At 39.1% G+C, this 16,966-nt stretch overlaps 1 protein-coding gene across 3 annotated transcripts in view; it reads left to right on the top strand.

Moving 5' to 3' along the window:
• Positions 1–16,966, top strand: part of RNASEH2B (ribonuclease H2 subunit B) — a 46,254-nt gene that overhangs the window by 14,594 nt on the left and 14,694 nt on the right. For all 3 annotated transcript variants that reach the window (XM_077752600.1, XM_077752598.1, XM_077752599.1), the window contains 2 exons: positions 4,198–4,274; positions 8,979–9,093. In XM_077752600.1, coding sequence (XP_077608726.1) covers positions 4,198–4,274; positions 8,979–9,093 — 192 coding nt within the window. The remainder of the gene's footprint in view (positions 1–4,197; positions 4,275–8,978; positions 9,094–16,966) is intronic.

Raw genomic sequence — 16,966 nt, 5'->3', positions numbered from 1 at the left:
GCCCAGTTTGCAGTCTGGTCCTCAGCCTTATTTGGCATCAGAGCAGGGTTTAATCATGGGGAAAGGAAAGATAATTTGAGCAAATTTAAACCAATACCTACGTATCTTACATAGTAGAGAAATTAAACTAATACCTCTGCTTTGTCTCCTAAAACATTGACATGCCCTTAGTCAGAAATTAGATGATCTTCCTACCACTGAGTACACATTGTGTGGACTGGGAACTCTTTGCTCTTCTGTTAGACACTTTTGAGGATTTTTGAATTTTAACATCTTACTTCTTTGCAAATGGATACTGATATTGCTTCTAAAATAAGATACAGTGTAACAGATTTTTTAATGCTTTGTCATGTAAATTACTACTGCTCCCATCCCAACACACCCCTAATACACACATATATCCAACACCAGAGAACGTTCTGTCTCTTTTACTCTTCTGATTTGGGGGTAGTATTGTCTCAGAAGGAAAAAGGAAACCACATGTTTTTCTGATGGTTCTGGAAGTTGGGGGGAGTCAGGGATAGTTGAGGCATTCTTATATTCCCTCTGCCTATGTGCTCATTGTTTCTAGAGAGTGCTTTCTATTTTTTTCTTAAGCCCTCAGCTTTCTGTTGACTGTGTATGTCTCCACTCAGTGCCAAGGCAGAAAAGCCACTTTATCTTTCTTCTTCTCAGACATTCCAGAACAAGGGTTTATTGCCGGTGATAAATTTCACTTACTTATGTGCACAAGAATATTTGAAATGGCTTTCAGTTACCAAAATGCAATGGCAGTCTGTGTATAGTCTGGCAGGTGGAAAGTATATATTCCCTTTTATTGTCACTGCTCTGCTTATTCATTTGGCAATATATAAGAGTTCTACCTTCCAGCGTTAACACACTTGGAGTTGGGTTTAGCTTGATAGACACAGTAATAACCAGGTGAAATTGGGAAATATTGGGAAGCAGTGATTGATCATCTCTCCCTCCGAGCTGGCACCTGCTTTTTTTTTTTTAATAGACCTTATTTATTTGAGTTGTTTAGGTTCACAGCAAAGATGCCTGCTTTTTTCATCATTGTTTTCTTTTTAAACTTAGTCTTGAAGAAAGACTAAGCATCAGGATATTAGAAACCTATTCCTAATTTCTGACTATCATGGATGCCTCCTATAAAATGAGCTTAGAAATTGTTATCATAAGTTTCTCTTCTACTTTTTTTTTTTTAATTTACATCCAAGTTAGTTAGCATGTAGTGCAACAGTGCTTTCAGGAGTAGATTCCTTAACGCCTCTGACCCATGTAGTCCATCCCCCCTCCCACACCCCCTCCAGCAACCCTCTGTTTGTTCTCCATATTTAAGAGTCTCTTATGTTTTGTCCCTCTCCCTGGTTTTATATTATTTTTGCTTCCCTTCCCTAAGGTTCATCTGTTTTGTATCTTAGAGTACTCGTATGAGAGAAGTCATATGATATTTGTTTCTCTGACTGACTCATTTCACTTAGCATAATACCGTCTAGTTCCATCCACGTAGCTGCAAATGGCAGGATTTCATTCTTTTTGATTGCTAAGCTTCTCTTCTACTTGTAACAAAATAATCAACTAATATAATACGAAATTACCTTCTTAATTTTTCTTTTACTTGCTATGAAATGGATTCATATATATAATTTAGGGTTAGGATTTCTTGGCTATATAGATAGGTTGCTCTGCTAGGGAATAAACGTAAGTACATGTGTTTCTGAAACCAAAATAAGGATGGAGATAAAAGAATTGTTGTTCCATTTGATGAAATACCCCTTCTGGCTTACTGCCATGGGAGAAGAAGTCTGGGATGCTTGGAGGGGGGTGTGATAGACGAAAGAAAAGTGGGGAATAGGTAGGCTAGTTTGTTTGATTCGCCTTTTTTCCTTTTAGCCTGGATAGTACCATTCATCTGACTGCAGAGTTTCGGGTTTCTTATGCTCAGTCTTGTTAGATTTCTTTCTTCTTGCCTTTTCTTCGGGAGTAGGGGGATAGGGCAGGACGTGGGGAGCATAGGGTTTGGGGTGGAAAACAACCTTCTGAGCTGTGAATCACTGGCACTTCCAAGCTGTGAACACACAAACCATAGAAGGAGCCATGTATGTAGAGAACACTATCACTTGCCCATGACTTCGTCCTCAAAAGCATAGGAAATTACATTTTACTGCAGCTTTATAGATAGATTTCTACAGGTTTTGTAATGTTTTTCTGGTTCACGTTCTGTCCATATTTCCCCCAATTCTTGCCTTCTTTGGGGTGGGTGGGAGGACCTCTGCTAAAAATGATTTCTGAATCTTCCATTGTGTATTTATATATATACACACCATCTTCTTTGTTCATTCATCCTTCAGTGGACAGTTAGTTTGTTTCCATACCTTGGCTGTTGTAAATAATGCTGCAGTAAACAACAGAGTGCACGTATCTTTTCGAATTAGTGTTTCCATTTTCTTCGGGTAAATACCCAGCCGTGGAATTCCTGTATTATATGGCACTTCTATTTTTACTTTTTCGAGGAATCTCCATACTGTTTTCCACAGTGGCTGCACCAATCTGCATTCCTGCCAGTAGTGCACAATGGCTCCTTTTTCTCTACATCCTTGTCAACACTTGTTAGTTCTTGTATTTTTTTATTCTAGCCGTTCTGACAGGTGTAAGGCGATATCTCATTGTGGTTTTGATTTGCATTTCCCTGATGGTGAGTGATGGTGAGCATCTTTTCATGTGTCTGTTGGCCATCTGGATGTCTTCTCTGGAAAAATGTCTGTTCAGGTCTTTGCCCATTTTTAAATCAAATGGTTTGTTTTTCTGGTGTTGAGTTGTTTAAGTTCTTTATGTATTTTGGATATTAACCCTTAATTGGATAGATCATCTGCAAATATCTTTTTCCATTCAGAAGTTTCCTTTTTGTTTGGTTGAGGGTTTCCTTCACTGTGTAAATCCTTTTATTTTGGTGTAGTCCCAATAGTTTATTTTTCCTTCTGTTCCCCTTGCCTGAGGAGACATATTTATATACAATGGAATATTTTTCTAACTTTATTTTGGGAGAGAGAGTGCAAGCAAGGGAGGGACAGAGAGAGAGAGAGAGAAAGAGAGAGAGAATCCCAACCAGGCTCCATGCTGTCAGTGCAAGTGCAGAGTCCGATGTGGGGCTTGAGCTCACGAGCCATGAGATCATGACCTGAGCCAAAATCAAGAGTCAGACGCTCAACCAGCTGAGCCACCCAGATGCCCCTATATACAATGCAATATTAATCAGCCATAAACAAGAGTGGGATCTGGCCATTTGCAACAACATGGATGGATCTAGAGAGTATAATGTTAAATGAAATAAGTCAGAGAAACACAAATATCATATGATTTCACTCACAAATGGAATTTAAGAAACAGAGCCAACTGACAAATAAAAGAGACAAAAAAACAGACTCTAAATACAGAACAAAATCCGGTCGTTGCCAGAGGGCAGATGGGCTGGGGAGATGGGTGAAATAGATAAAGGAACTAAGAGGTACAGTTGTAAAATGAAGAAACCACAGAGATGAAAAGTACAGCATAGGAAATACAATCAATAAGATTGTAATAACGTTTGGTGACAGATGGTGAGCACTGAGTAATGTATAGAATTGTTGAATTATGTTGTTTGCCTGAAACTGATAACACTGTATGTGAATTATACTTCAAAAAGCAACAACAACAAAAAGATTTCTAAAGAGAAAAGGAATGTAATATTCAGATCAGTTTCATTGTTTTGGCTCTCCTCTCCACACAGGGTTTTTGAAGCTTTCTGGAGTAGAATCTCATGGACCACATTCTGCCTTTTGAAAGAGTCATGTAGAATCTTGGGCCTGTGTAGGAAAAGCTTCTGAATTTGGAGTTTCACATATATTTTTCTTCTTCTTTTTTTTTTTAATGTTTATGTAGCTTTGAGAGACAGAGCGTGAGTAGGGGAGGGGCAGAGAGAGACGGGGACAGAGAATTCAAAGCAGGCTCTGCGCTGACATCAGAGAGCCCAATGTGGGGCTCGAACTCATGAACCACGAGATCGTGACCTAAGCCAAAGTTGGTAGCTTAATCACCTGAGCCACCCAGGCACCCCACATATATTTTTCAGTAAATGGTTTCCACACTGGGATTAATATGAAATAACTAAGTCACATCTCCAAAACATTTAGTTCCCTTTGTTCTCTTTTTAATCTATAGGAGGTCTTCTCCACTTCGCCACACCCATAGATCCTCTATTTCTGCTTCTCTACTACCTCAGAAAGGCTGATAAAGAGGTGAGTTTCCCAGTTTGGGATATTAACAGTAAGGGAACAGAATATATTGGGTGTTTTGTTTTGTTAGTTTAGTTTTGTTTTGTTTTGTTTTTGCTTGATCATCTCTCTCTCTCTCTCTCTTTCTCTCTCTCTCCTTTTAATGATTCAAAGGTAGATTCCTTTCAAAGGTAGATTGATTCAAATCAATTCAGATTTGATTTGATTCAGGTTGGTATAGAACACCTGTATCACGTGTGCTGGTATGGATTCGATCACTGACTCAGATCTGAGAACCAGCACTAATCTCAGACTAGTTTACCTGTGACTTCTGAGAATTGCCTAGCCCTCCGTGCTACGCGCCTTACTTGTTTGAATAAGCCTAACAATGAAAATTTTATCGTTAAATATCCTTTGATACTACTCCAAAAATCACTAAGGGTGACAGTTTCTTAAAAGTTAGTTGCAATGTGGAATCTGAAACCCTGTCAATGAACTTCCTGTGTTCTGTTCACATGAAAATCTATTGGTCTGTCTTGCACTGAGAAAGGATTTTTATTTTTATTTTTTTACCATGTGTGACTTTGTAATGTCATGCATTGGTCATTTAGAAAATAACTGTTTCACTGAATTATGCAAATCTTACAAATGTTGGCTCTTCTCATTACACACGCGTACATCCTGTCTCTCTCACTCACCTTTGTTATGATCACCACGGATCTCATCAGAAAAGTATTATTACTATTTATTGGGAAGCTGTCATAGTGGCTTCCCAATAAATAGAAAAGATATGACTTTTCTATAATTCTGATTTTTGCTTGGAAGTTAAAGGTGTATCATTGATTATAAGCACTGTCAGTCTTTTCCTTGAAATGACAGGTTCACTTCTTTTAGGTTCTGCCAAATACCCAAGTCTAAATAGCCATTGTCTGTAATGATTTGTTTTTCCCAGTTAAAAATTGTTTTGTACAAAAAAGTGGTTACTTGCTCGTGACTCAGTGACACAAGCATTTTTCCTTGAGGTGATCACTGTGCCTGGGTAGCGGCAGAAGAACTTTAGCATCTCTCTTAACCCACAGAGTATTTAAGTTCATTTGTTTATTTTGAGGTGGGGGTGGGGGGGGGAGAGAGAGAGAGAGAGAGAGAGAGAGAGAGAGAGATTGAGAGAGATTGAGAGAGATTCCCCAACAGACTCTGCACTGTCAGTGCAAAGTGCTCCATGGGACTTGAACTCACAAATTGTGAGATCATGACCTGAGCCCAAATCAAGAGTCAGACACTCAACCGACTGAGCCACCCAGGTGCCCCTTATACACAGAGTATTTAAAAGATTTGCACTCAGGGGGTGCCTGCATGGCTTAGTCAATTAAACATCCGACTTCAGCTTAGGTCATGATCTCACAGTTCGTGAGTTTGAGCCCCGCATCGGGCTCTGTGCTGACAGGTCGGAGCCTGGAGCCTGCTTCGGATTCTGTGTCTCCCTCTATCTTTGCCCTTCCCCTGCTCACGCTCTGTCTCTATCTGTCTCTCAAAAATAAATAAACGTCAAAAAAAACCCTAAAAAATAAAAGATTTGTACTCAGGATCAAGGTTTAACTAAAAGTAGTTGCTTTTACTCCTTGATCAAGGATATCCTTAAAGTGAAACTGGCTCTTTTTCTTTCCTTCTTCCTTCCTTCCTTCCTTCCTTCCTTCCTTCCTTCCTTCCTTCCTTCCTTCCTTCCTTCCTTCCGCCCTGCATGGCCATGAGGAGTACAGTGGCTCTGGGGACAGTTGGTTGCCATAGCCATGACTGGTGCTAAGGAGCCTGCAGTTTTACCCACCTTCCCATCTTCAGTGCAAGTGTCAATACAGTGAAAATGCAGATAGCCTCTTAGCATTATTGTGGAAATTGTGTTGAGTTTGTGGACCCCCTGAAAAGATGTTGGAGACTCCCGGGGATCTATCAACCATAGTTTGAAAATCTGTGAGTTAACAATTTTAAAGAATAACTGTTATTTAACCTGCTTAGAAGAATCTGGATTTTCATACCCTGATGTTTGTTTATATATAGTTTAGATATTTATGGGCTCATCTTATTTAGTCCTAGATCAAATTTCCAAAATGTCTGTAGTGTAGGTGTATCAATTTAATTTGCCTTAAAAACTGAAAGTAATAAAACTGACTTTCAACTATAAGCCCTGCTTTCTCCTGATGCAGCTTAACTTCTTTTATTCTCCTTCTTTCCTACATCCTCTGTCCTTCAGAGAAGTTTTATTCCTTACTTTATTGATGGTGCTCTTATCTGGAACCTACCATGGAGCCAGTATAGTTAAGGCATATGGATAGTGAGGCAAGTAGGTCTTGCATCTTTAACAAACAGAAATGGTTCTGGTCACCACCACGGAGGCCCTAGTATTTGGGAGGCAGCTGAAAACTTCAATTGGCTCCCATTTGCTTTCTAGGAGACATTAACAGAGAGAAAGCCACTAGCCAGCACCTGTAATGATGCACATTTAAAGCACCTCCCCACCATGTTGTAGTGATGTTTCCCTGTGTCCCCTAAGACCATGACTGAGGTGAATCTACCCTCACCCTGGCCATCTGGGAGTCCTGAGTGTGTTGTGGCTGGTTCAGAATGGCACAGAATGAAGCAGAAATCCTGCTCAAAGTGGTGGTTGTCTTTCATTGTAAACCATTTTACTTTCTCTTCTCAAATCCTTGAAATGCCCTATAAAATAACTCATGAGACATTCAGATATTTCCTTCCCTGCATTTTAGACATGATCTTTTCCTATTTAGTTAAAAAATATTGGTGTACACTTTTAAAATGTTGACTGGAGTGCCTGGATGGCTCAGTTGGTTAAGAATCCAACTCTTGATTTCAGCTCAGGTCATAGCATTGCAGTTCATGATTTCAAGCCCTGTGTGGGGCTCCCAGATGACAGTACAGATCCTGTTTGGCATTCTCTGTCTCCCTCTCTCTGCCCCTTCCCTGCTTGCACACGCTCTCTGTCTTTCAAAATTAAATAAACTTAAAAGTAATAAAACAAAATGTTGACCTAGTCTTTTTTGTTTTTTAAGTTTATTTATGTATTTTGGGGAAAAGGAGGCAGAAAGAGAATTTCAAACAGGCTCTGTGCTGTCAGCACATGGACTGTGAGATCAAGACTTGAGCCAAAATCAAGCGTCCAACTGAGCCACCCAGACACCCCAGACCTAGTCTTTTTTAATCATAAGATTAACATCAGGAAATTCTTCTAGAATAGCTGTCCCAACTGTTGTTAACTTTATATTCAAAGCAAGTTGCTTATTAAGCATTTCCTTTTGGGGCATGTGTGGTAAAGACAATAATAATGAAACTTTAGTTAATTATGACATTATTATATCAAACTGTGTGGCAGTCCACTATATATAATTTGAATATTGTTTTAAATTGCTAAATATTTAAAATATTGGTTGACCAGGGGAGCAATATAGATTAAGATAGAAATCTAAGAGAAAGCCTCAAACCAGTCTTAGTACCTAAATGATGCACATTTGAAGCGCCTCCCACCGTGTTGTAGGGATGTTTCTCTGTGTCCCCTAAGACCATGACTGGGGTGAATTAACCCTTACCCTGGCCATGTGGGAGTGTGGTGTGTGCTCTGGCTGGTTCAGAATGGCACAGAATGAAAGTAAAATTAAGTAAGTAAGTAAAAGTAAGACTTGGAAAATCCCTGGACTGTTCTTACTACCCGAAGGAAAAAGACAGCATTTAAATTGAGGCACTTCTTGCCACTTGTTGACCTAACAGAAAGTATGACAAGCTTTCACACATGCTACTGAATTAATGAGACTTCACCTCAAAACCAAAGTAAGCTGCATTTGCAGAAAGAAAAATGATCAGTTTTTCTGTCTTCAAATGGAGTCATCACTAAAACAGAAAAGCATAGTGAGCTAGAAGTGGGACCTAGGCAAAAGCTTACATTTTCTATAAAGTCTGGTGTCCCCAAGTCAGGGACTAATCATTTAGATAGACTTTGCCCCTCGGTGCTCTTGTACAGTTAAGTAAAAATCAACCTCAATGAGAAGAAGAATGCTCTGAATTCCTGTGTTCTACATTCTGGCCCATTGGCTACCAGGCCTTTCACACGTATGTGGATGAGCCTGACTTAATGTGTGTGCATCTTCACTGTGCTCATCCAGGTGGCTATCCTTTCCTTTTTTATGGTCTACATTTGGAAGTACTTCAGACAGCTCTGGCAGGAGTAGATTCATTTTGGTAATTTTCTTCCTGCTGTGGTATTTCTTTCTTTGACCTGGAGTAAGGATAGAGAGCCGAGCTGTTTGCTCTGGGCATGATCTGGGCTTTTTCCTGAATGATGGTCAGGATGCCTGCTCTGTTCACTCAGCTGGTTCTACTCCATGTTGAACGGGTCACAACGGCCCCAGGCAATTCTACCATCTTTGCGAGCTTCCATGGCTTCTCGTGCCTTCTCAGAATTTTGTTCCCCTGTTTTATCCAGTGGCTGTACCTCTGATGTGGGTGGTATGCTGCGTGGAACCCCAGTGCTTTCAAGAGCTCCCTAAAGGAAGCCAAGAGTCAGTTCTGGAGTGAGTCCCAGTTTAGGGATTCCTTAGGTGGAACAAGTGGCTTTGAACTTAGTTTAAAGGTTCAGTTGTGAGATGATATATCTTTTCCTCTTTTAAATGTGTGAGTTTGCTGACTGAGGTGCTTATGTTCTTACTGAATAAAGTCTTTTTTCAGGGAAAGTTCCAGCCCCTAGACCAAGTCGTGGTGGATGACATGTTCCCAAATTGCATCTTGTTGCTGAAACTTCCTGAACTTGATAAGTTACTTCAACATGTGACAGAGGAGAAAGGTATAGTATGTGGCCTTTGAAATGAGGCTTTGGCTGCTGGAAAGGCTGGGAGTCCGTCCCACTGAATGTAACGCTTGTTCTAGTTTGGTCACAGGGGAGGCTCTCATTCAGTCTTGCTTCCCCTTGTCAATACTACTTCTCTATTGCACTGGATTATTCAGTCTGTGGAATTCCAACCGGTGGAATACAGTGGCCTGTCTCCTACAGGGCCAGGAATCATGAAGCTTGGGGTTTGGTCTTAGTTCTTCTTTGAACTAGTCTGTGACTTTAGTTAAGTTCCTTACCTGCTTCCTGCCTTAGATTTCTCACTTGTAAAATTACATCAAATCTATTCCTTCATTGAATCAAGAAGTGTTCATTGAGGGCTTACTAGGAAGCATATGATGAACCCTAGGGTTAAATTCTAGGGTACTTATGAATAAGACATCGTCCTTTCCCTCACTAAGTTTTGAGTCTGTTGGGGACAAATGCAAGCAGGGCAATGACAGCAGAGAGTCACAGAAGTAAACTCTTGGTTTTCTAGGGATGCACAGGACAGGTTCATACCCTGGCAGGTAGGGAGTGCAGGAAGTTGGGTCTTGTGTTGCTCTCCTGGGGGAAATGACCTCTAAGTGGGGCCCTGAAGGACAAGTCAGAGTAGCAGCATAACAAGGGCATCGGTATATGGGAAAGTGTTGTGTTTAGGAAGCTCCAAGGAGTTCAGGGTAGCCTGAATATAGGATGCCCGGGATGCATTTAGGGTGGTAAGGAAGGAATGGGCGGTAGGATGTAGGGCAAGGGTTCACATGGTGAAGGGCCTTCTCTGTGTCTGACTTTACCTCATGGTAGTGGAGCGTCAGCAGGGTTTGAGCAGGGCAGGGCTATAACATGGAAAATATATTGGAGAATCCAAGTCCAGGTCCATGGAGACCATAACAGTCTCAGGAGGAATGGTCATGGCCTGAGCTTAGCACCTACCGAAAGGTAGAACCAGCCTCGGGTGGTATTGGGCGGTAGTCAANGCCGTGAGGTTGGTGTCCTCGGAGACACAGGTGGGAGGAGCAGGCTGGGGGTAATGAAGAGATGAGTTGCAGATACTATTCATTTCAATTCTGAGGCGGGGGAGTGAGTTAGTAAGTTGTTAAGTTAGAAACACTACAAACTTAGCATCAGTGTCTCAAAAAAGTCAACCAGGTAGTTTCAGGGTTAACATGGAAATATAGCGTGGGAGCCAAAAAAGCAGGCTGATGAGCTGTGGTTGTTCAGGGTCATGGTCGGTTTGGCAACTATAACAGTTCNATCTTATTGAGTGAATTTCACATTTTAGGTTCTACTGACTTCACATTTGGCCAGGCTCAGAGCTCCACTTTGGATACGGTGTGTGGCACCAAGCTTTTATTTATTAAAACACTCCCATTAAAGACAATTCCTGATGCCGAGCTTGGAGATGTCCATCTTTTTGTGGATGACAGCCATTTCTGAAAGCTTAAGTAGTGAGGAATAATTACAAGCCATTTTAATTTTGCCAAGTAACAGAAATTGAAAATGCAATTAATTCATTATCCCAAATTCTTACATTAGTTGAATAAAGAACAATTATCTTAAACCCAAATTCAGAAACAACATTACCACACTGGCATTTGTTAGCATACAGCCTGCATTTCAAAGCAAGATCTTCCCTCTCTCTCATTCCTTCCTTCTTGCATGCTGAACTCCTGACCATTTACTCCTGAGGAGTCATTATCTGAACTCCTCTCCTAATCTCTTTCTCTCCTCAACATCGCCTGGTCATTATAAGTTCTGCTCCAGTAGAAAAGTGCGTACCCTACACTTTCTTATTTGACCAGCTCAAAATAAACTTCAAAATACTATGCCTTTCCCTTTGGATCTTCCTGGAAAAAGATGTCTGACTCAGTATGCTGTCCTTGTATACAAATTGACATACAGAAAATATTTCATATATTTGTGCTCTGGATTAAGGGGTGAAGCAAGTAATGTGAGATTGCTTATGTGTACTTTGATGAAGAGGTCTTTTTGAGGGTGAAAAATAAGAGATCCTACTATTTCCTTTTTTTGTATTTTTTAAAATTTGGATATTGCTTTTAAGCCTTCCATTATTTTAAGATTTACAGAATGCAGTTCATTAGGGGAAGAATTTGATTATCAAGAAACTGTCAAGACTTTTAGAGAATTTCATACATCTTTTACTATATGAAATTTAATTTGAATTACTTTATGTTTTGCCTTAGTATCACTAAAAAAGAAAGAAAAATTTAAGGTCTAGAACGTTTAGAAACTTCGTCTATGTAAAGGCTGATAATATATCTGCTTTGAAAATGAAAGTACATGGGCAGGTAAAACAATTATTTTAATTAAAAAAGATACAGGAAAAACTCGAGAACAAAACTGCAAATATTATTTTTACCCAACTCCAATAATCAACAAATGTTAATATTTTGTTATATTTGCTTCAGATCTTTTTGAGGAAAGAATTTTTTTAAGAACAGTCTGGTAATCTGATCTAAGTATCTGATGGCTTGTAAGGAAACTTAAAAGTGTATTTACTATATAGTTTTGAAGAAATCATTCAAACTTTTCATCCTTTTGGTCTATAAGATGAAGAGTTTGAAGGGTTGAGAGTACGCCTCATACATTATATTTACTCCTTTGTAAAGTTGTTCTAAGTCACAAAATAAAGCTTTTTTCTTTTAGCTTTGTAGCATTGAGATTACTGAATGACCAGGAATGACCAGAATGTGAACATGACTTATTGCATGTTAATAGTGTCTGGTATATACCTTCTGAAATTAAGGCATGTCCTACAAGTCATTGAGTGCCCAGAGAGATATGTAGTAAGCGCTCAATAAGTGTTAATACTATCAAGGCTTCTGAATTAGACATTTTTAATTCTTTGCTGATGTTTAAGTACCGTATACACCCATACACATGTGTTTGAAGGTCCATTGCTAAATTATATTCAAGTGGTTTAAGTAGAATGAGGATAATCAGATAATAATAAAAATATCTACCCTATAATGAGAAATTATTATGTATCATCTCTGTGCCTATTGCTTTACATATGTTATTGTATCCTTACAGTAATTCTCTTTCATTATTATCACAACCTGCTTGTTTACAAATGAGAAGACAGAGATTCAAAGAGGCGAAGTTACTGGGCTAGAGTCACAGAAGCTGAAGTGATAGAATCAAGATTTGAACCTGTGTCTGACAGCAACTGTTTCCTTTTCTTCTTGCAACTGTAAAACACTTCCAGAACACAGAACTAGAATTGTTAGATGGTGTCTCCTATAAAAATAGAAACTTATTACCAAAAAATCCTATATATCCCATCTTAAAAGTTTCCTGTTGTGAAGCAAAAAGAAAGAGACAGGAAAGAAGACAGAGAACCTCGATAACTTAAGCAAACGGTGTTTCTCATCCTAGCGATGAGCTTTCTGTTCTCAGGCACCATTCTCCTGTTTTTTAGTGATTGCTTTGGGTACTGGCTGCTTATTTGAGTTTGTCTTACTGTCCATTTATAAGTTAGTGTTTGGTTCTGTTCTGTATTTTCCTGCTAGGATTTTCAAAATAAGAAACAAAGAGGACTGCTAGGGAGTGGTCAGGTGATATCCATGAGAAGGAGCAGAGATAAAGAAAAGAGCTGATTGTCTTTAATGTCCATTCTTTCCACAGGCACTGTGCAGACAGAGCAAAACCTGAAACACTCACATTCCCCAGCCAGCTGTTTTGATATTAGATTCCATATGCTGTCTCAAAAGTCTGTGGCATTAAAGACCTGGTTAAGCCTGCTAGGTTTATGAGACCCGTCCCCTACTAGCCTGTCTCTGTAATCCCTACCGAGTAAACCCAGCCATGGATGTTTGCATCTCAAATGATGACGGTGGTGACCTTAGTTAGCACTGCCTGCTTTATTAGTGAAGGAAATAACGAGTCTCTGTTTGCTAGCTCTGGGGCCCAGTATATTTCTTGCCAAAGAAGCTCACATTCAGTGGAGAGATGACAGGGGAAAGGCCTAATAAAGGCTTATGAACTTCATCTTGAGTGTAGCACTGTTTCACACTGCAAGCCAGAGCTGCACTGGGCTGTCCAATATGATTAACAGGAAGAGCCAGGAAAACTTACCTGATTAAAATACCCCAAGTGCAGTTGCCAAGTTTCTATCCCCAGGAGGCAGGGAAAAAAAAAAAAAAGAGACCATATGAGTTTCTCCATTATGGAAAACATTGAGAAAGTAGATGTGAGAATGTGCTCTAGGCAGTTTGTTCAACAATACAACAGGGAAATTCAAGATTGTGAACCGATTACCCATTTGCTGAACATGTTATTTCATTGTGGACTCGCTTTTATTCCATCTTTATTTTGTAAACCCAATCTTTCCAGATGTTTGAGACCAGTTTTATAGGCACCAGACACATTAGGGAGAGAAACCTTTCCAGCATGTACACATATTATCTAACTCACCAACTTTGCAAATATTAAATTTAAGACACAAAAACATGTTATGGCATTTTTCATAATTGTGGGTAATTTATAATTGTGAGCCTTCATGAATATTTTGAACTCCCTTATCAAAATTTTAAAATTAAGCAGTATTTTAGCACTTGATCCTTTTATAGCATTCTGGGATAGTTGAATTGGATGTTTTTTAGTGATCATCTTGTCCAGGGAATGTTAAATAGAAACAAATTTATGATTAAAATCTTCCTAGAAAAATTCCTCCAGGCCCAACTAGCTTCACTGGTGAATTCTGCCATACTAATGACACTTAATCAAACGCTTTCAGAAATTTGATGAGGAAGGAGTATTTCCAAACTAATTTTATGAAGCCAGAATTACCCCAATACCAAAGTCAAATTATTTTTTTTAATCAGGCCAATATCCTTTATGATCATAGGCTGAATAATTCTTATTGAAATATTAATAAATCAAATATATAAAAAGGATAACATGATAATCAAGTGGGTTTTATCTCAGGAATGCAAAGTTAGTTGAACATTAGAAAATCAATCCGTATAATTCACCATATTTACACATGACAAAATAAAAACTGTACAACCATCTCAACAGATACAGAAAAATTATTTGACAATATCAGTCATAATATAAATTCTCAGCAAATTAGAATAGATGGGAGATTCCCCAGTCTGGTAAAGGGCATCTATTATAAACCTAAGCTAATATCATACTTCACTGTAAAAGACTAAACACAGTTTTACCTTATGATTGGGTACAAGGTAAGTATGTCTACTTTGACTACTTCTATTCACCATTGTAGTAGAAGTCCTAACAGTTTCAATAAAACAAGAAAAAGATAAATGGTGTACAGATTGGAAAATAAATAGTGAAACCATCTTTATTCATAAACAATATGGACAAGTATATAAGAAGCCCAAATGAAGCTACCTCACAGTCATACAGAAAAATTAACTCAATATGGATCACTAACTTAAATGCAAAAATGAAAATTATTGAACTTCTAAAAGAAAACATAAGAGCAAACTTTTGTAATCTTGGGGATAGGCAAGGATTTCTTAGGACACAAACCCACTAACCATAAAAATATATAAATGTAACCATAAATTACATTTCATCACAATTAATATCTCCTGTTTTCTGAAAGATACCATTAAGAAAAAAGAAAAGAAAGTCATAGTTGGAAGAAAATATTTACATGGCACATCTGATAAAAGATATGTATCTCAAATATATAAGCTCTTAATGTAGTAATATACTCTTAACACAGTAATAAGATGATATACATATAAAGCCCAATAAAAATTCAGCAAAAAAGTCTGAACACTTAGCAAAAGAAGATTTATAAATAGCCCATAGGCACATGAAAAGATGTTCAATATCATGAGTCACCAAAGAAATGTAAACTAAAACCACAAGGAAATATCATAAGTATTCAACAGAGTGGTGTGAAATAAAAAAAACAATAAGTTGGGGAGTAACTGGATCTCATCTACCTTGTTGATGGAAGCATAAAATAGTATAACCACTTACCAATTTCTTATGACTCAGTAATTCTAATCCTAGAGTTTTACCCAAGCCTTACAAAAACATATCTGCATGTAAAGACTTGTGCATGAGTATTCAGAGCAGCCTTTTAGTTTTCATAGCAACTTTTTAAAAATAGCCCAAAACTGGAAAAAATCTAATGCCCTTTGGTAGGTGAGTACGTAAACAAAACATAGGATACCCATACCCAGGAAACTACCCCATAACATAAAGGAAGGAGCTATTACTAGCGGCAAAAAAATGCATGAATCTTACAGAAATTATGTTGAGCAAAAGAAGCGGTCACAAAAATGTACTTGCTATATGATTCTATTTCCGTGAAGTTCTAGAATAAAACAAAAACTAATCCAGAATGATAGCAGATCAGCAGTTACCTGAAGTCTGCGTAGGTGTGAAAGAATAGACTACAGAAGGGCTCAAGAGAACATTTTGGGGTGACAGTTGCATGACCATATGTATACATTTGTCCATACTCCTCAAATTGTACACTTAAGATGGGTGATGCACATTATTCTTCAGTAAAGGTGATTTTTTAAAAAATGAAGTAGTTACTGATCAGCACAAGAAGCTAAGCCTCCTCATTTCTGACACAGTGTTTGTTTTGTCTTGTTTTGTTTTTCGTACCACACAAGGTAATGCTGGAATCCGGTGATAGAATGTGGAAAGCAAGGCAGGTGTGAGTAATGACTTTGAGATTCCAGCCTGGTTGACCAGGAGGATGGTTTGAGAGGAAGATGAACAGTCTGTCTTTAGACACAGAGCCTCAGCTCAGGCCTTGGGGCTTCCTGGTTGGGTTTGTTTAGTCTTCTTGAAACAAAATGAACTCCCCTCCAGAGAGAGGAATAGTTGGCCTTGGAGCAGGCAGAAATAGAGCCAGGAAAGAATCCGAGAAAAAGTCATCAAAGACATAGAAGAACCAAGAGGAAAAGATTTTGTAGAATCATGGAGGAGTTATTCCCACAAAGAACAAGGACAGAAGTACCAAGAAGGGTGAAGACCTAATTGATCTCAATAAGATTCACAGCTTTGAAGTCAGCTGGAGTAGGAATCTGGTGCCCCTGCTTACTAGCTCAGTGACTTTGGACAGTCTAGTTAACTGCACTCTAACACAGTCTAGGTAGGTGGGGACAAACAGTGGTTTTCACCTGAGACCCATTCTGAACATTCCGTGAGAAATGTATATAAAGAACTTACACCGGCTTAACTAGGTATTTGTTTCTGATGCTGTTATCATTAACAAGCTGTCTTTTAATATTTTTTAAAGTAATATTAAGTATTTGTTACATGCCTGGTGCTGTGCTGTTGGCCTTGGGTGGATCATGTGGATCATGTCATATAATAGTGCACGGGGGGGTCAGAGCCCCCAGTGTGACTCAGAGCCTGTGGTCTCCGCTTCTTCTGACAGAGCATCTGCAAGTGTGTTAAGGAAGAGGCTACAAGGGGCTCAGGGAGTGGGACAGAGGAAGGAAACTGTGGCAGATTGTAGAATGTTCTTTCAGGAAATTCAGAGGTAGAGGCAAGAGAGAAGTGAGCAGCCACTACACACTGAGCTTCTCGGGAGATTTGTCTCAGGTGATGAGCAGAGCTTCTTCAGAAGTTTTAACCCATGCAGCAGTGTACATTTATTAAGTGATTGCTGTATGCTCTTAGAATTCCCCTTAGTTTTGCACATGGGTAGGGCAGTGTCTCCAGGGGAGCTGAGTGCAGCCTCACCTGTCTTGGTTCCACAGGAGACTGTTGGCCATGGTGGTCCTGTCTCCCGCATGGGCGACCTTATGCCTTGGAATTCTCAAGCTCCTGACGGTGCCATTTGCAGCTGTCTCTCCTTTTCATTCTGCCAGTGACACATGCC

Source organism: Crocuta crocuta, unplaced genomic scaffold (assembly GCF_008692635.1).
Source record: "Crocuta crocuta isolate KB4526 unplaced genomic scaffold, BGI_CrCroc_1.0 scaffold190, whole genome shotgun sequence".
Lineage (NCBI taxonomy): Eukaryota > Metazoa > Chordata > Mammalia > Carnivora > Hyaenidae > Crocuta > Crocuta crocuta.
The sequence above is the reverse complement of the archived record's forward strand: the minus strand, read 5'-3'. Positions and strand labels throughout refer to the sequence as shown.